Source organism: Coregonus clupeaformis, chromosome 11 (genome assembly GCF_020615455.1).
Source record: "Coregonus clupeaformis isolate EN_2021a chromosome 11, ASM2061545v1, whole genome shotgun sequence".
Classification (NCBI taxonomy): Eukaryota; Metazoa; Chordata; class Actinopteri; order Salmoniformes; family Salmonidae; genus Coregonus; species Coregonus clupeaformis.
This window is the reverse complement of record NC_059202.1, coordinates 35,504,244-35,528,464: the sequence shown is the minus strand read 5'-3', so window position 1 is coordinate 35,528,464 and position 24,221 is coordinate 35,504,244. Positions and strand designations below refer to the sequence as shown.

The window sequence follows — 24,221 nt, the reverse complement described above, 5'->3', positions numbered from 1 at the left end:
ATGGCTCAACTTACCCCACTCTCCTCTACATTAGGTGCATTCCTACTAACTAAAAGTAGAGTTTGGAATTTTAGCTGAGCCATAACTTGAGGCCAGTAGAGAAGGATGAGAAGAGATGTCATATGATATTTTGGCTGCCTGTATGATATGGTGCATGGTGGGAGGCCAAAATAGTTTTACAGTTGGATCAAGGCCTTCATAAAACTTTAATTGAGTTAAGGGTAAGGAATGGTTGGTGTAGAGATTTCAGGATAGTATAGAGAAACAAATTGATGCACAACACTGTAAAATAGAAGAATCTTGGCTGGTGATCAAATAAATAATTTAATTTAAACTAAAATGAAGTTCATCTGTAATCTTAAAATATCAACAGTTCCTCTGTTAACAGAACTGAACAACATTCTTGGTAGTTTTGCCAAATTATCAAGATACAGATATGATTTCTCGCTATATATTAAAATAACCTAGTGCTCGCTACATAGCATGCTGGATGCAGCTTCTGTTTGCCAAATCAGTTTCTTTCCTCTGCAGTGCACCATTGGGGGTTGCCAGACAACCCACATAGGCTGGAAAGACAACTAAGATGTTTTGTTTTTTCCACCATAAGCACAGATACAGTGGGGGGGAAAAGTATTTAGTCAGCCACCAATTCTGCAAGTTCTCCCACTTAAAAAGATGAGAGAGGCCTGTAATTTTCATCATAGGTACACGTCAACTATGACAGACAAATTGAGAAAAACAAATCCAGAAAATCACATTGTAGGATTTTTACTGAATTTATTTGCAAATTATGGTGGAAAATAAGTATTTGGTCACCTACAAACAAGCAAGATTTCTGGCTCTCACAGACCTGTAACTTCTTCTTTAAAGAGGCTCCTCTGTCCTCCACTCGTTACCTGTATTAATGGCACCTGTTTGAACTTGTTATCAGTATAAAAGACACCTGTCCACAACCTCAAACAGTCACACTCCAAACTCCACTATGGCCAAGACCAAAGAGCTGGCAAAGGACACCAGAAACAAAATTGTAGACCTGCACCAGGCTAGGAAGACTGAATCTGCAATAGGTAAGCAGCTTGGTTTGAAGAAATCAACTGTGGGAGCAATTATTAGGAAATGGAAGACATACAAGACCACTGATAATCTCCCTCGATCTGGGGCTCCACGCAAGATCTCACCCCGTGGGGTCAAAATGATCACAAGAACGGTGAGCAAAAATCCCAGAACCACACGGGGGGACCTAGTGAATGACCTGCAGAGAGCTGGGACCAAAGTAACAAAGCCTACCATCAGTAACACACTACGCCGCCAGGGACTCAAATCCTGCAGTGCCAGACGTGTCCCCCTGCTTAAGCCAGTACATGTCCAGGCCCGTCTGAAGTTTGCTAGAGTGCATTTGGATGATCCAGAAGAGGATTGGGAGAATGTCATATGGTCAGATGAAACCAAAATATAACTTTTTGGTAAAAACTCAACTCGTCGTGTTTGGAGGACAAAGAATGCTGAGTTGCATCCAAAGAACACCATACCTACTGTGAAGCATGGGGGTGGAAACATCATGCTTTGGGGCTGTTTTTCTGCAAAGGGACCAGGACGACTGATCCGTGTAAAGGAAAGAATGAATGGGGCCATGTATCGTGAGAATTTGAGTGAAAACCTCCTTCCATCAGCAAGGGCATTGAAGATGAAACGTGGCTGAGTCTTTCAGCATGACAATGATCCCAAACACACCGCCCGGGCAACGAAGGAGTGGCTTCGTAAGAAGCATTTCAAGGTCCTGGAGTGGCCTAGCCAGTCTCCAGATCTCAACCCCATAGAAAATCTTTGGAGGGAGTTGAAAGTCCGTGTTGCCCAGCGACAGCCCCAAAACATCACTGCTCTAGAGGAGATCTGCATGGAGGAATGGGCCAAAATACCAGCAAGTGTGTGAAAACCTTGTGAAGACTTACAGAAAACGTTTGACCTGTGTCATTGCCAACAAAGGATATATAACAAAGTATTGAGAAACTTTTGTTATTGACCAAATACTTATTTTCCACCATAATTTGCAAATAAATTCATTAAAAGTCCTACAATGTGATTTTCTGGATTTTTTTTCTCATTTTGTCTGTCATAGTTGACGTGTACCTATGATGAAAATTACAGGCCTCTCATCTTTTTAAGTGGGAGAACATGCACAATTGGTGGCTGACTAAATACTTTTTCCCCCCACTGTAACCTTTCCTCCAAATGACTTCCAATAGTTAAGACATTTAATAGCAGCTTCATTTTGTACGTTGCAACATTTTATCCAAACAATATGTATGGTTCAGAGATTGAAAAATGTAGGACATTCATCAGTCAAATGAAATAAGCAAAAATAATTTCTGTAAATCTACGTCTGCTTTAAAGCACTATCTTCATAATTAAATGTTACATTTTAGCTAGTCATTTAGCAGACGCTCTTATCCAGAGCGACTTACAGGAGAAATTAGGGTTAAGTGCCTTGCTCAAGGGCACATCAACAGATGTTTCACCTATTCGGCTTGGGATTTCGAACCAGCAAACTTTCAGTTACTGTCCGACGCTCTTAACTGATAGGCTACCTGCCGCCCATGTCCCTCACAGGATCTGTTCTCAAGCCACTTGTGTGGCTGTGTACTGTATGTGGGCTGTCTTTCTTACCTCCAGGGATGTAGGGTTTGTAAGGGGCTGCAGGGGCTGCATGGGCTCAGTAAAGTTGGGCTCTGGCAAGTGGGTGACAAACTGTAAGACAAGACACAGTCACATGAATAAGTGTGTTGACTCAGCATGGTCGCTGTTGCCAACCAGTGTCTGGGTAACGTCTCACTTTCATTGGCTGACACTAATAGTTCCGTGATAGACACTCGGCAACTGTTTGCAAATGGTGGGGCAGCACCCCACTCCGCAGCCGCTGTTTTGGGATACTTTTTCCAGACAGTACCTGATTGTACAGTATATATGATAGTCTGTCATCGGATAGATACTTCAATGTTTACATTTTAGTCATTTAGAAGACGCTCTTATCCAGAGCGACTTACAGTAGTGGGTGCGTACATTTAAGTACTGGTCCCCCATGGGAATCGAACAAACAACCCTGGCATTACAAGCGCCATGCTCCACCAACTGAGTCACACATGACACCAGATCAATGTCCAGGGCATGTCACAGCATGATTTTTGTCGCTTGCTGTTTCCAGTCAAAGCAGAAGTTAAATGAACAGACCTTTCAGACCACTTATTGATTACTTTGGCCTGGTTTCCCCATTGATAAGGTTATTGTCCAAGTCTATCGCTATAACACTGGTGGTCTGATAGGTCTAGCCGCTAATGTCCCAATGTAGACACCATTGAGAATCAGAGATTTACACATACCAGTACACCAGAAGAGGCTGGTGGGAGGCGCTATAGCAGGACGGGCTCATTGTAATGGCTGGAATGGAATTCTTGGAACAGTCTCAAACATGTGGTTTCCATATGTTTGATGTGTTTGATACCTTTCCATCATTCCATTCCAGCCATTACAATGAGCCCGTCCTCCTATAGATCCTCCCACCAGCCTCCACTGCAAATCAAATGTTACTGGTCACATACATATATTTAGCAGATGTTATTGCGGGTGTAGTGAAATGCTAGTGTTTCTAGCTCCAACAGTGCAGTAGTATCTAACAATTCACAACAAATCTAAAAGTAAAATAATGGAATGAAGAAATATATAAATATTAGGACGAGCAATGTCTGAGTGGCATTGACTAAAATACAGTAGAATACAGTATATACAAATGAAATGAGTTAAACAGTATGTAAACATTATTAAAGTGACTACTGTTCCATTTAAAGTGACCAGTGATTCCATGTCTATGTACATAGGGCAGCAGCCTCTAAGGTGCAGGGTTGAGTAACCAGGTGGTAGTAGGCTAGTGATTGCTATTTAACAGTCTGATGGCCTTGAGATAGAAGCTGTTTTTCAGTCTCTCTGTCCCAGCTTTGATGCACCTGTACTGACCTCGCCTTCTGGATGATAGCGGAGTGAACAGGCCGTGGCTCGGGTGGTTGATGTCCTTGATGATCTTTTTGGCCTTCCTGTGACATCGGGTGCTGTAGGTGTCCTGGAGGGCATGGGTTGGGCAGACCGCACCACCCTCTGGAGAGCCCTGCGGTTGCGGGCAGTGCAGTTGCCATACCAGGCGGTTATACAGCCAGACAGGATGCTCTCAATTGTACATCTATAAGTTTGTGAGGGTCGTAGGGGCCAAGCTGAATTTCTTCAGCCTCCTGAGATTGAAGTGGCGCTGTTGCGCCTTCTTCACCACACTGTCTGTGTGGGTGGACCATTTCAGATTGTCAGTGACGTGTACACCGAGGAACTTTAAGCTTTTCACCTTGAATAGGGGCGTGCTCTCTCTCAAATGAATAGGGGCGTGCTCTCTCTGTTGTCTCCTGAAGTCAGCTCCTTCATTTTGTTGACGTTGAGGGAGAGGTTATTTTCCAGGACCCCCCGCCAGGGCCCTCACCTTCTCCCTGTAGGCTGTCTCGTCATTGTTGGTAATCAGGCATACTACTGTTGTGTAGTCTGCAAACTTGATGATTGAGTTAGAGGCGTGCGTGGCCACGCAGTCATGGGTGAACAGGGAGTACAGGAGGGGGCTGAGCACGTACCCTTGTGGGGCCCCTGTGTTGAGGATCAGGGTAGTGGAGGTGTTGTTTCCTACCTTCACCACCTGGGGGGCGGCCTGTCAGGAAGTCCAGGACCCAGTTGCACAGGGCGGGGTTCAGACCCAGGGCCCCGAGCTTAATGATAAGCTTGGTGGGTACTATGGTGTTGAAGGCTGAGCTATAGTCAATGAACAGCATTCTTACATAGGTATTCCTCTTGTCCAGATGGGATAGGGCAGTGTGCAGTGCAATGGCGATTGCATCATCTATGGATCTATTGGGTCGGTATGCAAATTGAAGTGGGTCTAGGGTGTCAGGTAAGGTGGAGGTGATATGATCCTTAACTAGCCTCTCAAAGCACTTCATGATGACATAAGTGAGTGCTACGGGATGATAGTCATTTGGTTCAGTTACCCTTGTTTTCTTGGGAACAGGAACTATGGTGGACATCTTGAAGCAGGTGGGGACAGCAGACTGGGATAGGAAGAGATTGAATATGTCCGTAAACACTCCAGCCAGCTGGTCTGCGCATGCTCTGAGGACGCGGCTAGGGATACCGTCTGGGCCCGCAGCCCTGCGAGGGTTAACACGCTTAAATGTCTTACTCATGTCGGCCACGGAGAATGAAAGCCAAAGTCCTTGGGAGCGGACCGCGTTGGTGGCACTGTGTTATCCTCAAAGCGGGTGAAGAAGGTGTTTAGCTTGTCCGGAAGCAAGACGTCAGTATCCACGACGTGGCTGGTTTTCCCTTTGTAATCCGTGATTGTCTGTAGACCCTGCCACATACGTCTCGTGTCTGAGCCGTTGAATTGCGACTCCACTTTGTCTCTGTACTGACGTTTTGCCTGTTTGATTGCCATACGGAGGGAATAATTACACTGTTTGTATTCGACCGTATTCCCAGTCACCTTGCCGTGGTTAAATGCGGTGGTTCACGCTTTCAGTTTTGCGCGAATGCTGCCATCTATCCACGGTTTTTGGTTTGGGTAGGTTTTAATATTCACAGTGGGAACAACATCCCCTACAGTGCCTTGCAAAAGTATTCATCCCCCTTGGCGTTTCTCCTATTTTGTTGCATTACAACCTGTAATTGAAATTGATTTTTATTTGGATTTAATGTAATGGACATACACAAAAGTCCAAATTGGTAAAGTGAAATGAAAAAAATAACTTATTTAAAGAAATTCTAAAAAAATAAATAATGGAAAAGTGGTGCGTTTGGTGTTCGCCAAAAGGCATGTGGGAGACTCCCCAAACATATGGAAGAAGGTGCTCTGGTCAGATGAGACTAAAACTGAGCTTTTTGGCCATCAAGGAAAACGCTATGTCTGGTGCAAACCCAACACCTCTCATCACCCCGAGAACACCATCCCCACAGTGAAGCATGGTGGTGGCAGCATCATGCTGTGGGGATGTTTTTCATCGGCAGGGACTGGGAAACTGGTCAGAATTGAAGGAATGATGGATGGCGCTAAATACAGGGAAATTCTTGAGGGAAACCTGTTTCAGTCTTCCAGAGATTTGAGACTGGGCGGAAGTTCACCTTCCAGCAGAACAATGACCCTAAGCATACTGCTAAAGCAACACTCGAGTGGTTTAAGGGGAAACATTTAAATGTCTTGGAATGGCCTAGTCAAAGCCCAGACCTCAATCCAATTGAGAATCTGTGGTATGACTTAAAAAGTACACCAGCGGAACCCATCCAACTTCAAGGAGCTGGAGCAGTTTTGCCTTGAAGAATGGGCAAAAAACCCAGTGGCTAGATGTGCCAAGCTTATAGAGACATACCCCAAGAGACTTGCAGCTGTAATTGCTGCAAAAGGTGGCTCTACAAAGTCTTGACTTTGGGGGGGGTGAATAGTTATGCACGCTCAAGTTGTCTGTTTTTTTTTTCTTATTTCTTGTTTGTTTCACAAGAAAAAATATTTTGCATCTTCAAAGTGGTAGGCATGTTGTGTAAATCAAATGATACAAACCCCCCAAAAATCCATTTTAATTCCAGGTTGTTAGGCAGCAAAACAGGAAAAATGCCAAGGGGGGTGAATACTTTCGCAAGCCACTGTATACACTTCCTGATGAACTCAGTCACCATGTCCGTGTATCCGTAAATGTTATTCTCAGAAGCAACCCGGAACATATCCCAGTACACGTGATCAAAACAATCTTGAAGCATGGATTCTGATTGGTCAGACCAGCGTTGAATAGACCTTAGAACGGGTGCTTCCTGTTTGAGTTTCTGCCTATAGGAAGGGAGGAGCAGAATGTAAGGGAGGAGCAAAATGGAGTTGTGTCTGATTTGCCGAAGGGAGGGCCTTGTAGCCATCCCGGAAGGGAGAGTAACAATGGTCGAGAGTTTTTGTAGCGCGAGTACTACAGGCAACGTAAAGATAGAACTTCAGTAGCGTTTTCCTCAAATTTGCTTTGTTAAAATCCCAGTACACAGTCTTATGTTTTGAACATACTATTAGCTCATGCTGTCTGTCCTCTGTATTCTATAGGAAGACTCATACATTCAGGTCCATCATTATTGCCACCCTTGATAAAGATGAGCAAAAAAGACTGTATAAAATTAATTATACAAATACTGAGCTATATTGCATGCAAAAAATGTTGGAAAATTATATTGTTTTATACTAATACAATTGCTCAGAGAAATATATTTTGTAATAAAAAAACTCAAAAAGATAGGGGTCAGAATTATTGGCACCCCTGTTTTCAGTACTCCAGCACCCTATCCTTCGAGGCTCAAATCAAATCAAATTGTATTTGTCACATGCGCCAAATACAACAGGTGTAGACCTTACAGTGAAATGCGTACTTACAAGCCCTTAACCAACAATGCAGTTTTAAGAAAGAATACCCCCCAAAAAATTTTACACACTAAAAATACTATATAAAATAATACGAAATAAAAGTAACAAATAATTCAAGAGCAGCAGTAACATAACAATAGCGAGGCTATATACAGAGTCAATGTGCGGGGGCACCGGTTAGTCGAGGTAATTGAGGTAATATGTACATGTAGGTAGAGTTATTAAAGTGACTATGCATACAGTGAGAGAAAAAAGTATTTGATCCCCTGCTGATTTTGTACGTTTGCCCACTGACAAAGAAATGATCAGTCTATAATTTTAATGGTAGGTTTATTTGAACAGTGAGAGACAGAATAAATAAATAAAAATCCAGAAAAACGCTTGTCAAAAATGTTATACATTGATTTGCATTTTAATGAGGGAAATAAGTATTTGACCCCTCTGCAAAACATGACTTAGTACTTGGTGGCAAAACCCTTGTTGGCAATCACAGAGGTCAGACGTTTCTTGTAGTTGGCTACCAGGTTTGCACACATCTCAGGAGGGATTTTGTCCCACTCCTCTTTGCAGATCTTCTCCAAGTCATTAAGGTTTCGAGGCTGACATTTGGCAACTCAAACCTTCAGCTCCCTCCACAGATTTTCTATGGGATTAAGGTCTGGAGACTGGCTAGGCCACTCCAGGACCTTAATGTGCTTCTTCTTGAGCCACTCCTTTGTTGCCTTGGCCATGTGTTTTGGGTCATTGTCATGCTGGAATACCCATCCACTACCCATTTTCAATGCCCTGGCTGAGGGAAGGAGGTTCTCACCCAAGATTTGACGGTACATGGCCCCGTCCATCGTCCCTTTGATGCGGTGAAGTTGTCATGTCCTCTTAGCAGAAAAACACCCCCAAAGCATAATGTTTCCACCTCCATGTTTGACGGTGGGGATGGTGTTCTTGGGGTCATAGGCAGCATTCCTCCTCCTCCAAACACGGCGAGTTGAGTTGATGCCAAAGAGCTTGATTTTGATCTCATCTGACCACAACACTTTCACCCAGTTCTCCTCTGAATCATTCAGATGTTCATTGGCAAACTTCAGACGGGCATGTGTATGTGCTTTCTTGAGCAGGGGGACCTTGTGGGCGCTGCAGGATTTCAGTCCTTCACGGCGTAGTGTGTTACCAATTGTTTTCTTGGTGACTATGGTCCCAGCTGCCTTGAGATCATTGACAAGATCCTCCCGTGTAGTTCTGGGCTGATTCCTCACCGTTCTCATGATCATTGCAACTCCACGAGGTGAGATCTTGCATGGAGCCCCAGGCCGAGGGAGATTGACAGTTATTTTGTGTTTCTTCCATTTGCGAATAATCGCACCAACTGTTGTCACCTTCTCACCAAGCTGCTTGGCGATGGTCTTGTAGCCCATTCCAGCCTTGTGTAGGTCTACAATCTTGTCCCTGACATCCTTGGAGAGCTCTTTGGTCTTGGCCATGGTGGAGAGTTTGGAATCTGATTGATTGATTGCTTCTGTGGACAGGTGTCTTTTATACAGGTAACAAACTGAGATTAGGAGCACTCCCTTTAAGAGTGTGCTCTTAATCTCAGCTCGTTACCTGTATAAAAGACACCTGGGAGCCAGACATCTTTCTGATTGAGAGGGGGTCAAATACTTATTTCCCTCATTAAAATGCAAATGAACTCATACATTTTTGACATGCGTTTTTCTGGATTATTTTGTTGTTATTCTGTCTCTCACTGTTCAAATAAACCTACCATTAAAATTATAGACTGATCATTTCTTTGTCAGTGGGCAAACGTACAAAATCAGCAGGGGATCAAATACTTTTTTCCCTCACTGTAGATAAAACATTATAGAAAAAGGCTCAGTGTTGTTATGAGACTGGAGACCACATTGGGAGGGATCTTAGACCATTCCTCCATACATAACCTTTTTAGATCTGTAATATCCTTTGTCTGCTCTTATGGACTGCCCTCTTCAATTCAAACCACAGGTTTTCATTGGGGTTCAAGTCCGTAGACTTAGATGGCCATTGGAGGAATGGTCTAAGATCCCTCCCAACATGTTCTCCAATCTCATAAAACATTTTAGAAAAAAGGCTCAGTGTCGTTATCCTCACAACGGGAGGGTGCAAGAGTATCGAAAACAGCAACAGGGCCAACAGTAACATGGCCAATCATTTTGACCCCTATCTTTTTTAGATACTTGTTAAACAAAATATATATTCTCTGAGCAAATAAATTGATATAAAATAATATTATTTCAATTTTTTTTAGCATACAATATAGTCTTTGCTAATCTTTTTAAGGGTGCTAATAATTATGGACCTGACTGTATACTACCCAACACACCCGTCATCGTCAAAATATGCCAGCTATAATACTGTAGTAGGCCGGCTTTCAGAACATGCTGACCCAGCTAGAAGGCTGGCCATATTGATTTTCATGTACAGATCTGTGCTTTGCTATCATGACTGCACACTGTTTATATGGTTTCAGTGCTGCTGCAGCAGAGGGCCCTTCAGAAACCAGTGCAGAACATACTGCAGCAGAGGGCTCTTCAGAAACCAGTGCAGAACATAGCACCGGCTACTGCAGCAGAGGGCTCTTTAGAAACCAGTGCAGAACATAGCACCGGCTACTGCAGCAGCGAGATGAGCCTGTTGTCATAGTAATAAAGAGAGATGGTTGGAAAACAAGCCTCTGCACAAAGACACTGCACTGTGCTAGGTCATAATTACCTATCACTCACGCCTCTTTATATCCTCATCAATTCAGTTGATTTTCTTCTCACCCCTCCAACCCATCTACAATGCTCTGAATCACGACGGTCCCACATTGGATTGCAGCTCTCCACCCACTTCATTACTTCATTACACACTGAATTTGCTGCATCACACATTCAAACCTGAGAGCTCCCATGTTTTCATTGAATTTTGTGAAAATAACTTGATGTGTGAAGCGTTCTGTGAACACTGTGCTCGTTTAGAAAAGGGGCTCTGCAGTGCGGTTATAATGCTCATCGTGCTGCACCCACAAAAGTGGGGGTCAATGCGCTGAGCTTGTGATCCATGCGAGAGTCAGATAGGTTTTGGAGAGGAAGCTCCGACTGTACACTTTATAGATCAACATCTAGTGGGCAGAAGGCAGGCAGCCCCTGGTTACATTGGCTCAGGAAGGAGAGTGGGTGGAAAGAAAATAACTGCAGCAATGCTAATCCTTTGAGGGAGGTAGGAATCACAGTAAAGCGGTTGAAAAATGGGTGCATATTACCAAAATGACAGACATTTGAGTAGGGAGTGAGTGATATGTGAATTGGGATTTTGGTCATAATTAATACCACATCATGTGTTTGACACTGGCCTGAATCAAAGCTATGTGACATCTGAAACCATCCCCCCCCCAACAAAGTAAGAAGTATCCCTCAAATTCACAGCAAGTTTATGATCTGATAATTGGTTCCATTTCGGTAACACTTTACTTGACACCTAGCATCATAACACATTATGACACGGTCAGAACCATGTCATAATATATCATAACAGCTGACGTAACTTGTCTTAACCTGTCATAATATGGTCATAACACTGTCATGACACATATTTAGACCTGTTGTGACATACATTGCGTTATTTTATGGCTGGTTATGACACCTACTTAAGAGTGTAAAAATCCACAAAACCTACCACACAAGGCAAAACATTCCATTACACCATAGCCTACTTGTCAACAGTATGTTTATGTTCTATTCCCTGTACTGTATATATTAAGAAACACCTAACTTTACAAATTCCAAGGGTACATCATGAGGTTGGAGTAAGATATTTCAGATACAAAGGCCCAACTGCCTGGAATAATTTACCTATAGAAATCAGGGCATTAAAATCACACAGTGAATTTAAGAAAGCCCTTTTTCAACTGTTTGTTTTTAACTAATAGAAACATCACTATGTAACGATATTTGTATATATTATAGGTACTATTAGTTGTATTAGTAGTTATAGCAGAAGTGTTATTAGTTGTAGGCCTATTAGTAGTTGTACAAAAAAAATGTATGCTGTTAATGTACTTAAAAATGTGTATTATTATTATTATTTTTCATTGTTATTATTATTAGACAGTAGTTGCCATATTATTGTTACTAAGTATTGTTTGTTTGATTTGTATTTTTCATTTGGACACACTTGAAAACGAGATGGTGCATCTCAAGAGATTTCATCCTGCAAAATGTCAATTAAATATTTTCTGAAATTGACCATATTAAATTATCATTGTAATTGCGCACACATTGATGTCAGACATGCTCCTACCCCAATGCTCTGTTGCTGATGACTGGGATGAATGCAGGAGCAGATTTCAGGAGCAGGACAAGACACCCTCTTTGTGACTGATGACTGACATAAGGGCGTGTACGTGATAGGCCTATCTGGCTTATATGATTATGATGGTCATAACGCTTCTTGGCAGTGTCATAAAGTGCATTTTCTTAGTCCAAGCAAAGTGATACAGGATGGTCATAATGCTTCATGACTGTCATAAAATGTATTTTCTACAAGTGATTTAAAATATGATGAAAACACATGACTGTAAAGAATTCATTATCACAACAACAACAAAGGGTTTAAGAAACAAACTTTCAAATGAAAGGAAACTTCTTGGCAGGGAAAAAACACATTTGAATAAATGTGGGTTTTGACACTTATGTACAGTGGGGAAAAAAAGTATTTAGTCAGCCACCAATTGTGCAAGTTCTCCCACTTAAAAAGATGAGAGAGGCCTGTAATTTCCATCATAGGTACACGTCAACTATGACAGACAAAATGAGAAAAAAAAATCCAGAAAATCACATTGTAGGATTTTTTATGAATTTATTTGCAAATTATGGTGGAAAATAAGTATTTGGTCAATAACAAAAGTTTCTCAATACTTTGTTATATACCCTTTGTTGGCAATGACACAGGTCAAATGTTTTCTGTAAGTCTTCAGAAGGTTTTCACACACTGTTGCTGGTATTTTGGCCCATTCCTCCATGCAGATCTCCTCTAGAGCAGTGATGTTTTGGGGCTGTCGCTGGGCAACACGGACTTTCAACTCCCTCCAAAGATTTTCTATGGGGTTGAGATCTGGAAACTGGCTAGGCCACTCCAGGACCTTGAAATGCTTCTTACGAAGCCACTCCTTCGTTGCCCGGGCGGTGTGTTTGGGATCATTGTCATGCTGAAAGACCCAGCCACGTTTCATCTTCAATGCCCTTGCTGATGGAAGGAGGTTTTCACTCAAAATCTCACGATACATGGCCCCATTCATTCTTTCCTTTACACGGATCAGTCGTCCTGGTCCCTTTGCAGAAAAATAGCCCCAAAGCATGATGTTTCCACCCCCATACTTCACAGTAGGTATGGTGTTCTTTGGATGCAACTCAGCATTCTTTGTCCTCCAAACACGACGAGTTGAGTTTTTACCAAAAAGTTATATTTTGGTTTCATCTGACCATATGACATTCTCCCAATCCTCTTCTGGATCATCCAAATGCACTCTAGCAAACTTCAGACGGGCCTGGACATGTACTGGCTTAAGCAGGGGGACACGTCTGGCACTGCAGGATTTGAGTCCCTGGCGGCGTAGTGTGTTACTGATGGTAGGCTTTGTTACTTTGGTCCCAGCTCTCTGCAGGTCATTCACTAGGTCCCCCCGTGTGGTTCTGGGATTTTTGCTCACCGTTCTTGTGATCATTTTGACCCCACGGGGTGAAATCTTGCGTGGAGCCCCAGATCGAGGGAGATTATCAGTGGTCTTGTATGTTTTCCATTTCCTAATAATTGCTCCCACAGTTGATTTCTTCAAACCAAGCTTGCAGATTCAGTCTTCCCAGCCTGGTGCAGGTCTACAATTTTGTTTCTGGTGTCCTTTGACAGCTCTTTGGTCTTGGCCATAGTGGAGTTTGGAGTGTGACTGTTTGATGTGGACAGGTGTCTTTTATACTGATAACAAGTTCAAACAGGTGCCATTAATACAGGTAACGAGTGGAGGACAGAGGAGCCTCTTAAAGAAGAAGTTACAGGTCTGTGAGAGCCAGAAATCTTGCTTGTTTGTAGGAGACCAAATACTTATTTTCCACCATAATTTGCAAATAAATTCATTAAAAATCCTACAATGTGATTTTCTGGAATTTTTTCGCTCAATTTGTCTGTCATAGTTGACGTGTACCTATGATGAAAATTACAGGCCTCTCTCATCTTTTTAAGTGGGAGAACTTGCACAATTGGTGGCTGACTAAATACTTTTTTCTCCCACTGTAGGTGTCATAACCAGCCATAAAATAACACAATATATGTCACAACTGGTGTAAATAAATGGGTCATGTCAGTGTTATGACCATACTATGACAGGTTATGACAAGTTATGTCAGCTGTTATGACATGGTTATGACCGTGTCATAACGTATTATGGCGCTGGGTGTCAAGTAACGTCTTACCTCAATTTAAATAAAGTATACTGTATACCAACATCCATAAATACACCTACATGTCTGTAGCAAATTCAGTTACAAAACCATGATGCATCTGCAAAAATCAACTATCATTCTGAGGACTAAGATGTCTAGTTTTTGGCAAAAGTGTCTTATTTTAAATACATTTAACATTTTCACAAGAATTGTGTACAATTTCATACCAAATGTTCATTACCGAAATGTGTCCGGATTAAATTCTCTGGTCATTTTATACAATTTTACTTTAGAAAAACCGAACTTATTTGAATAAAACAAAATATGTTGGTGTAATTTGTCCATAAATCATAAAAATTGTATCCTAGTTTAAGTTTACATTAAACTATGTATCAATTTATTCGCTTATATGCATTCAGAATGAGGTATTATTCTCAAAACACCCCATTTACCCCACTTGGCCTTCTCATTACCAATTTAATTTTATAATAACTTTATAATTTATTTTTAATATTTGTATTTTCAGTGTTATTCAATGTTTCATTAGGGGAGCAAAGTTTTAAAAAATTATCAGCAATTGATTTATTACTTTTTTGGACTGTTGCAGTAGTGAGAATATTCTGGAAATTGTGGTATAATGCAGATCTTATCAAAAAAACGATTAATTATGAAATATTAGATAAGTACAGATTCCAATCTCAGTGATCCAAGAGGAAACTATGGACACTTGTTTTTATTCAGGACACTTGTTTTTATTCAGGACACTTGTTTTTGTGCCCTGATGTCGGGAGCCGGTGGCGGGGAGTTTGATCAAACATTTCAGAGACTGAAGCGAATACATCGGACGACAAATATTGGAGGAGAGAGAATCGATGTACAATCCCGAGGTCGGCTGTAACTGTCAATAGTTTGCTAGCTAGCTCAGCCTAAAAGCTATTCGCTGCTCTGGCACCCCAATGGTGGAACAAGCTCCCCCACGACGCCAGGGCAGCGGAGTCACTGACCACCTTCCGGAGACACTTGAAACCCTACCTCTTTAAGGAATACCTGGAATAGTATAACATTAATCCTTCTACCCCCACCCACCCGCCACCCCCCCATAATTTTTTTTTTTTTTAAGGAGTGGTTGTCCCGCTGGCTATCATAAGTTGAATGCACCAATTTGTAAGTCGCTCTGGATAAGAGCGTCTGCTAAATGACTTAAATGTAATGTAAATGAAATTGTGAATCGTGAAAAATTACACCTTTTTTTTGTCAAATGTCAGTTTCTTGATAATGAACCAAGTATGCCATGTAGGCTGGCTACAGTAGCTTATTTTATATCAAGGCAGAACAAGTAAACCATTGGTCAAATCTCAATATAAAGCCCTGAATTCTGATTGGCTGAAAGCCATGGCATATCAGACCCTATTCCACGGGTATGACAAAACATTTAGTTTTACTACTCTAATTAGGTTGGTAACCAGTTTATAATAGCAATAAGGCTCCTCTGGGGTTTGTGATATATGGCCAATATACCACTCAGTGCCTAATTTAAGAACAGCCCTTAGCCATGGTATATTGGCCATATACCACACCTCAGGCCTTTTTGCTTAAATAGATCATAGACAGAACAATTTATGTTGCGAGTTCTACATCACAATAATCACACAATCAAGTGCAAGTTCAAAACTCCTGTAGCCTACAAGCTGTAGTGGGTTTCGATACACACTATTGGGAAACACGCATATAGGTCTGTAGTTTCTATACTGCGTCTTCCATACTGCGTTCCACAAACTGGTTGCAACTGGTAGAGTTAAGAAATACGTTGGCACACAACTGTAGCCTGTTGTCTTTTCGTATCAAGCACATAAGACGTCTTTCTAAAGTACCTTAACGTAACTATTAAAGTGATTTCCATTGGTTCCCCGACAACATTTAATTATTCAGTTATGTAGATCAGTTATGCATAAATTATACACTATATAAAAACATACAACTTACTCCAAAGTAAGGGAGGGGATTTTCAGTTTGTCTCTCCTCAACTTCATCGTTCTACGACTCCTTCCAAAAGGGACCTCCGTTGACTGCTGCTTGCACTTCACTTGTCACGGTGCACCACTGGTAATTTCGCGGTCCGGTTCTCTTTCATCGTGCGGCGGGCGGGAACTAAAAATAACTGTCAACAAGCTATCGTTTATCAGTGGCTTCAGCACATCGTCGCTAACTAGTCCCAACACTGTCAACACAACATGTCAAGGAAAGCAAACTCAGCATAGGCAATCCGTTTCTGAAAAGGCGCGCGTCAAGTTTGTAGTCCAAAGCGCACCAGTGAAAAACTGTGAAGCGACAGCGCTGTTGGAACAGTGGTCACTCCCATGTCTAGCGGGGGCGAGGGAAATGGTGGGAGTGTTGATCAAGGTAATCAATCGGCCCTGGAGAAGGTGTTGGGAGAGAAAAGTCAAATAAAATATATGTATAAATGTTGAGAGTGTACGACTATTTTACCTCCTAAAGCCTCGTTCACAATACCCATACGCCGGATGTCATGCATTTCAATAGCGACGTCCACAACGGAGTGGAATCGCAACGCCCCCATGCGGTTGAAGGCTCCGTTGCTAGACCGACACCGCGTACTTTGACATTTTCCCAACTTTAGGCAACTATTTTTTTGGTTTTGTTAACTAACTTCCCAAATTGTACAAACATAGGGTACTAGGGGGTAACTAGCCCCCTCCACACCTGTAATTCACATTAAGACCACAAGATGTCACCAAATTATTAACCCAACACTTTCCCTGTCTGCCACTGCTCTTGATCAGCAAAACATTTCCTCTGTGTCATCACAACTTTTGGAGATCAACAAAATAATTTTGTGGCAAGTTGATCAAATGTTTTTGAAATTTTGAAAAAGGTGTAGATATATTCCAATGAAGTTAGATCTATAATTAAAAAATATATATACAAGTAGGAAAGTCTTAAGATAAATAATCCACTTGTTTAGAGAGAAACATTTAGAGACTTTTTGAGTAAAGTAGTAATATGTTGGATTATTTATTTTAGGTGGTAACTGGCCCCTGGAGGCTAGTTACCCCTTTATAGTTATGAATGTGTTTCTACCTGTCATTTAGACAATGACTAGCCCAGTTAGCGCTAGTTTATGCTAACTTGCTAGCTAGCAATTTCACAAGCAGTAAATGCTAGCCAGCTAGCTAGTTAGCATAAGCTGCTAGGAGTGCTAGCTAGCAACCTTACTACCAGATCGTCTGAGGTAAAATACATTAAAAAAGATAACGTGACTTAATTGCTGTTGTAAATGTTTCCACTAGTGACTGATAGCTTTACAGTTAATGCAACTTAATAGCCTTTTAGCTATTTTACACAGCATTTTATGTCATATAGCTAGCTACGTTTTGAAGAGAGAGCTTTTCAATTGGCATCTATCCACCCATTTTCAGTCACAGGTGGGGATAATGTATTGTATGGAAAAGAAACAACAAAGAACAAAGAAAATGTGTGTGAAGGTGAGTGCAAAAGAGGGTCTTTAAATCAAATCTCTTCATAGTGTGGATATTAATGGTGACATGTGCAACAACATTTCCCCCCCATATTTTATTTAAATAATCAAAACAAGACAACTAGACTTAGCTTTGAAGTATTACTTACTAAATAATTTCTAAATAAAACTGATTAAATGATATTTTAACACACTTGTGTTAAACCCTATGCCATAATCTTCTACTGGGGTAACTGGCACCCCCAAGGGCCAGTTACCCCATTGGGGGGAGGGCATTTACCCCAGTACTTTAAAAACCCTGCCCCTTTTCTAAAAACAACATTTCATGAAATACCTAAAAAAGTGTAAACTGTAGCCATTTATTTCCGTTTATAGTTGATTTGCCTCAGCATGACCTTCATCCACATACCCATTTTTTTTCCAAACGTTGCTTTTTTTGTGTCAGAGATTAGACAAATTTGACATCATTGTATGTGAAATTGGCAATATTAATATTCTTTTAAAATAATAAATCATGTAACTCCACCCAGAAAGTGGTAATATGATCACGGTAAAAAAATATATACTGTATGTTCTGTTGTTTCAATATTATTCCCACAAAATGTAAAGTCATTACGCTCTACATTGAATCTCAATCTTAAAAATTAATTTAATGGATAAATATCATTTAGAGTTTTAAAGTGGTTCTCTTGGGCCTTGGGTGGTATAGTGAAAGACAAATATTTTGTTCTTATTTTCTTAGTTACAGATACTGTACAGATATAATTCCTTTTTAACTGTTCTGGGATAGAATTATTTGGAAATAACTTGTCTGACATGTTTATTGTTACACTCAATATCCTGCAAACAACAGCCATCTATGTATAAAGATAGCAGGCAAGGAGATACATCTGAATATAATAACATCCCTTTTACCAGCAGGTTAGAATGAATAGCCTTTATGACTGTACAGTATTGAATAAGGTGACAAGGAAAGTAATGTTTTATCATTAAATCATTATAGCTGAGGATATTACCAGTTTCATCTAAAAGATCTGTAACAGACCCAATATTTTTGTTCATCCATTCTTCAAAGAATATGGTCTTGTTACAGTACAGAATACACCTATTGTTCCATATCGGTGTGTTTTGTGGAGTGAAGTTGTGTTTATATGCCAATTTCCAATATAATAACACTTGTTGGTGAAATGCAGAAAGTTTCACAGGTAGTTTTTAATATTAAAGTCACATCTAAGCAAGAAATCTATTCCTCTAATCTTTTTAAAGATGGAAGCAGGGACACTGAACCACAGACTATCCATATCACAGAGAAAAGACTGTATCCACTTTAGTTTCAACATACCATTCATACATTCAAAATCAATAACATTCAAGCCCCCATCCTCGTGAGGTCTTAAAACATCACCCTTTCTTATGTAGTGAACCTTGTTCTTCCAGATATAATTGAAGTTTGTTTGGTTGATCATTTTAATAAACTGATCGGACAGATAATGATAAAGCTGGAGAGATTATCCAGACGAACGTTCCATTTTTGTAAGTAAAATTCGTCCAAATCTTTGAAGCCAACTGTTAAGCATAAAGTGCCTTGCAAAAGTATTCATCCCCCTTGGCGTTTTTCCTATTTTGTTGCATTACAACCTGTAATTTAAATGGACATACACAAAATAGTCCAAATTGGTGAAGTGAAATTGAAAAAAGCACTTGTTTAAAAAAATTATACAAAATAAATAACAGAAAAGTGGTGCGTGCATATGTATTCACCCCCTTTGCTATGAAGCCCCTAAATAAGATCTGGTGCATCCAATTACCTTCAGAAGTCACATAATTAGTTAAATAAAGTCCACCTGTGTGCAATCTAAGTGTCATATGATCTGTCACATGATCTCAGTATATACAGTGGGGAGAACAAGTATTTGATACACTGACGATTTTGCAGGTTTTCCTACTTACAAAGCATGTAGAGGTCTGTAATTTTTATCATAGGTACACTTCAACTGTGAGAGACAGAATGTAAAACAAAAATCCAGAAAATCACATTGTATGATTTTTAAAGTAATTAATTTGTGTTTTATTGCATGACATAAGTATTTGATCACCTACCAACCAGTAAGAATTCCGTCTCTCACAGACCTGTTAGTTTTTCTTTAAGAAGCCCTCCTGTTCTCCACTCATTACCTGTATTAACTGCACCTGTTTGAACTCGTTACCTGTATAAAAGACACCTGTCCACACACTCAATCAAACAGACTCCAACCTCTCCACAATGGCCAAGACCAGAGAGCTGTGTAAGGACATCAGGGATAAAATTGTAGACCTGCACAAGGCTGGGATGGGCTACAGGACAATAGGCAAGCAGCTTGGTGAGAAGGCAACAACTGTTGGCGCAATTATTAGAAAATTGAAGAAGTTCAAGATGACGGTCAATCACCCTCGGTCTGGGGTTCCATGCAAGATCTCACCTCGTGGGGCATCAATGATCATGAGGAAGGTGAGGGATCAGCCCAGAACTACACGGCAGGACCTGGTCAATGACCTGAAGAGAGCTGGGACCACAGTCTCAAAGAAAACCATTAGTAACACACTACGCCATCATGGATTAAAATCCTGCAGCACACGCAAGGTCCCCCTGCTCAAGCCAGTGCATGTCCAGGCCCGTCTGAAGTTTGCCAATGACCATCTGGATGATCCAGAGGAGGAATGGGAGAAGGTCATGTGGTCTGATGAGACAAAAATAGAGCTTTTTGGTCTAAACTCCACTCGCCGTGTTTGGAGGAAGAAGAAGGATGAGTACAACCCCAAGAACACCATCCCAACCGTGAAGCATGGAGGTGGGAACATCATTCTTTGGGGATGCTTTTCTGCAAAGGGGACAGGACGACTGCACCATATTGAGGGGAGGATGGATGGGGCCATGTATCGCGAGATCTTGGCCAACAACCTCCTTCCCTCAGTAAGAGCATTGAAGATGGGTCGTGGCTGGGTCTTCCAGCATGACAACAACTCGAACACACAGCCAGGGCAACTAAGGAGTGGCTCCGTAAGAAGCATCTCAAGGTCCTGGAGTGGCCTAGCCAGTCTCCAGACCTGAACCCAATAGAAAATCTTTGGAGGGAGCTGAAAGTCCGTATTGCCCAGCGACAGCCCCGAAACCTGATGGATCTGGAGAAGGTCTGTATGGAGGAGTGGGCCAAAATCCCTGCTGCAGTGTGTGCAAACCTGGTCAAGACCTACAGGAAACGTATGATCTCTGTAATTGCAAACAAAGGTTTCTGTACCAAATATTAAGTTCTGCTTTTCTGATGTATCAAATACTTATGTCGTGCAATAAAATGCAAATTAATTACTTAAAAATCATACAATGTGATTTTCTGGATTTTTGTTTTAGATTCCGTCTCTCACAGTTGAAGTGTACCTATGATAAAGATTACAGACCTCTACATGCTTTGTAAGTAGGAAAACCTGAAGACCAATGAGCTCTCCAAACAGTTCAGGGACACAGTTGTGGAGAACTACAGATCAGGGTTGGGTTATAAAAAAATATCTGAAACTTTGAACATCCTACGGAGCACCATTAAATCCATTATTTAAAAAAATGGAAAGAATATGGCACCACAACAAACCTGCCAAGTCATTTTCTCTGATGAATCCCGTTTCCGATTGTTTGGGACAAAGCTTGTCCGGAGAAGACAAGGTGAGCGCTACCATCAGTCCTGTGTCATGCAAACAGTAAAGCATCCTGAGACCGACCATGTGTGGGGTTGCTTCTCAGCCAAGGGAGTGGGCTCACTCACAATTTTGCCTAAGAACACAGTCATGAATAAAGAATGGTACCAACACAACAGACCTTAATCCCATTGAGAACTTGTGGTCAATCCTCAAGAGTCGGGTGGACAAACAAAAACCCATAAATTCTGACAAACTCCAAGCATTGATTATGCAAGAATGGGCTGCCATCAGTCAGGATGTGGCCCAGAAGTTTATTGACAGCATGCCAGGGCGGATTGCAGAGGTCTTGAAAAAGAAGGGTCAACATTGCAAATATTGACTCTTTGCATAAACTTAATGTAATTGTCAATAAAAGCCTTTGACACTCATGGAATGCTTGTAATTATACTTCAGTATACCATAGTAACATCTGACAAAAATGTCTAAAAACACTGAAGCAGCAAACTTTGTGAAGATCAATACTTGCGTCATTCTCAAAACTTTTGACCACGACTGTATACTGCCATAGACAAAACTTTAATCTAGAGTCCGGCTCATAACTGAACCACTACTGAACCTTCAAGTACAACCAAGTTACAGACTTTACACTGAATGTATAGAGCCTTACAACATCTATATAGTTTATCTGAAGTATAAATGAAGTGTGTCAATATAATTGTAGAAGTTACATTAATTAAGCCTGTTCTATTCTAAGTGGTCTCTTCCGTCTTTGTGTCAAAGCTGGAAAGAGAGCTGATGCCAGAGAAAATCAATCAGTGGACGGACAGGAGAAATATGGATGCCGACACCAAGGTCATCGTCAAACTTCCTAAGTTTAAAGTTGAGGAGGACTACCAACTGAGGGAGCATCTGACTTAACTGGGCATGACAGACGTGTTTGACCAGGACAAGGCAGACCTGTCTGGGATGACGGCGACAAATCACTCTCTGTCCACCGTGATCCACAAGGTAGTTGTGGAGGTGAACGAGAAGGGAACAGAAGCTGCCGCATGTGCAGTAGTATGGCCTCGCTGAGGTACAGCAGTTCTACTTCCCTGCAGACCACCCCTTCCTCTTCTTCATCAGACACAACAAAACCAATTCCACCCTCTTCCTAGACAAGTTTGCCTCTCCTCAGTAAGGAGAACTAAGTCTACATCACAGAGCGCTTGTTGTATACTGCTTAAAGAACTTTTACATTCATAAATTCAGCATGTTTCACAAACTTGAGTAAATGTCATTACTAACGGGTTGAAATAACGTCATGTCAGACAGGTTGAACTCCAGTTGAAATAACGTCATTACTAACAGGTTGAAATGTAGTTGAAATAACGTAAATATTGACAAGTTGAAATAACATACAAACATAATGCACTCTAACACATTTACAAGTCATGGTTCTCATAGTTTAGTGAACCACAGTGTATCAAAGACACAGCAACAACCAACAATGTTACATCACATTACACTGACTTTACATCCATACAAGAATCAATCCCCCTGGCTCTGAATAAGTAGATGTCACGGATTCAGCCAAGGCTGCTCCTCCTCCTTGCTCGGGCAGGCTTCGGCGTTCGTCGTCACCGGAGTACTAGCTGCTACCGATCCATGTTTCTGTGGTAGACTTGTTATGTCTTGATTATGTACACCTGTTTCCCTACCGATCCTTTTCTCATTTTGACTGACCATCGTAACCTGGAGTACATCCGGGCGGCGAGGAGGTTGAACCCTCGTCAGGCAAGGTGGGCTATGTTTTTCACTAGATTTGTGTTTATGCTCACATACAGACCAGGTTCCCAGAACGCTAAGGCAGACGCCCTGTCCCGACTATATGACACAGAGGAGAGGTCCATTGAGCCCACTCCCATACTCCCGGCGTCGTGTCTGGTGGCACCGGTGGTGTGGGAGGTTGATGCGGACATCGAGCGGGCGTTAAGTACCGAGCCTACTCCCCCCAAGTGTCCGGAGGATCGGATGTACGTGCCGCTCGAGGTTCGTGATCGATTGATTTATTGGGCTCACACGTCACCCTCCTCTGGTCATCCTGGTATCGGTCGGACAGTGCACTGTCTTAGTGGGAAGTACTGGTGGCCCACTTTAGCCAAGGACGTGAGGGTTTATGTTTTCCTCCTGCTCGGTGTGCGCCCAGTGTAAGGCACCTAGACACCTTCCCAGAGGGACATTACAACCCCTACCCGTTCCACAACGGCTGTGGTCTCATCTATCGGTGGACTTTGTCACGGACCTTCCCCCCTCACAGGGGAACACTACGATCTTGGTCGTTGTGGATCGGTTTTCGAAGGTCTGCCATCTCATTCCTATGCCAGGTCTCCCTACAGCCCTACAAACTGCTGACGCCCTGTTTACACACGTCTTCCAGCACTACGGGATACCTGAGGATATAGTGTCAGATCGAGGTCCCCAGTTCACCTCTAGAGTCTGGAGGGCGTTCATGGAACGTCTGGGGGTCTCGATTAGCCTTACCTCAGGTTTTCACCCCGAGAGGAATGGGCAGGTGGAGAGAGTGAACCAGGATGTGGGTAGGTTTCTGAGGTCCTATTGCCAGGACCAGCAAGGGGAGTGGTCGGGATATATCCCCTGGGCAGAGATAGCCCAAAACTCACTTCGCCACTCCTCAACTAACCTTACGCCTTTTCAGTGTGTGTTAGGTTATCAGCCGGTCCTGGCACCTTGGCATCAGAGCCAGATCGAAGCCCCTGCGGTGGACGAGTGGTTTTGGCGCTCGGAAGAGACCTGGAACGCTGCGCATGTACACCTGCAGCGGGCTATCAGGCGACAAAAGGCGAGCGCCGATCGCCACCGCAGTGAGGCTCCGGTGTATGCACCGGGAGATCGGGTCTGGCTCTCGACCCGAAACCTGCCCCTTCGCCTGTCCTGCCGGAAGCTGGGTCGGCGGTTTGTGGGGCCATTTAAAGTCCTGAGGAGATTGAACGAGGTTTGATATAGGTTACAACTTCCTTAACCCCTCGTTCCATGTGTCTCTCCTCAGGCCGGTAGTAGCTGGTCCACTCCAAAAGTCTGAGGAACGAGAGGTTCCTCCACCCCCACTGGACATCGAGGGGGCTCCGGCGTACTCAGTCCG

At 42.1% G+C, this 24,221-nt stretch overlaps 1 protein-coding gene across 2 annotated transcripts in view; it reads right to left on the bottom strand.

The window, feature by feature from the left end:
* LOC121576869 (microtubule-associated serine/threonine-protein kinase 3-like) overlaps positions 1–16,404 on the bottom strand; it is a 69,218-nt gene extending 52,814 nt beyond the window's left edge. For both annotated transcript variants that reach the window (XM_041890417.2, XM_045223523.1), the window contains exons 1-2: positions 15,901–16,404; positions 2,665–2,745 (exon numbers count right to left, since the gene is read on the bottom strand). In XM_041890417.2, the coding sequence (XP_041746351.2) occupies positions 2,665–2,745; positions 15,901–15,947 (128 nt within the window). In that variant the 5' untranslated portion in view covers positions 15,948–16,404. The remainder of the gene's footprint in view (positions 1–2,664; positions 2,746–15,900) is intronic.
* Positions 16,405–24,221: the final 7,817 nt, after the last annotated feature.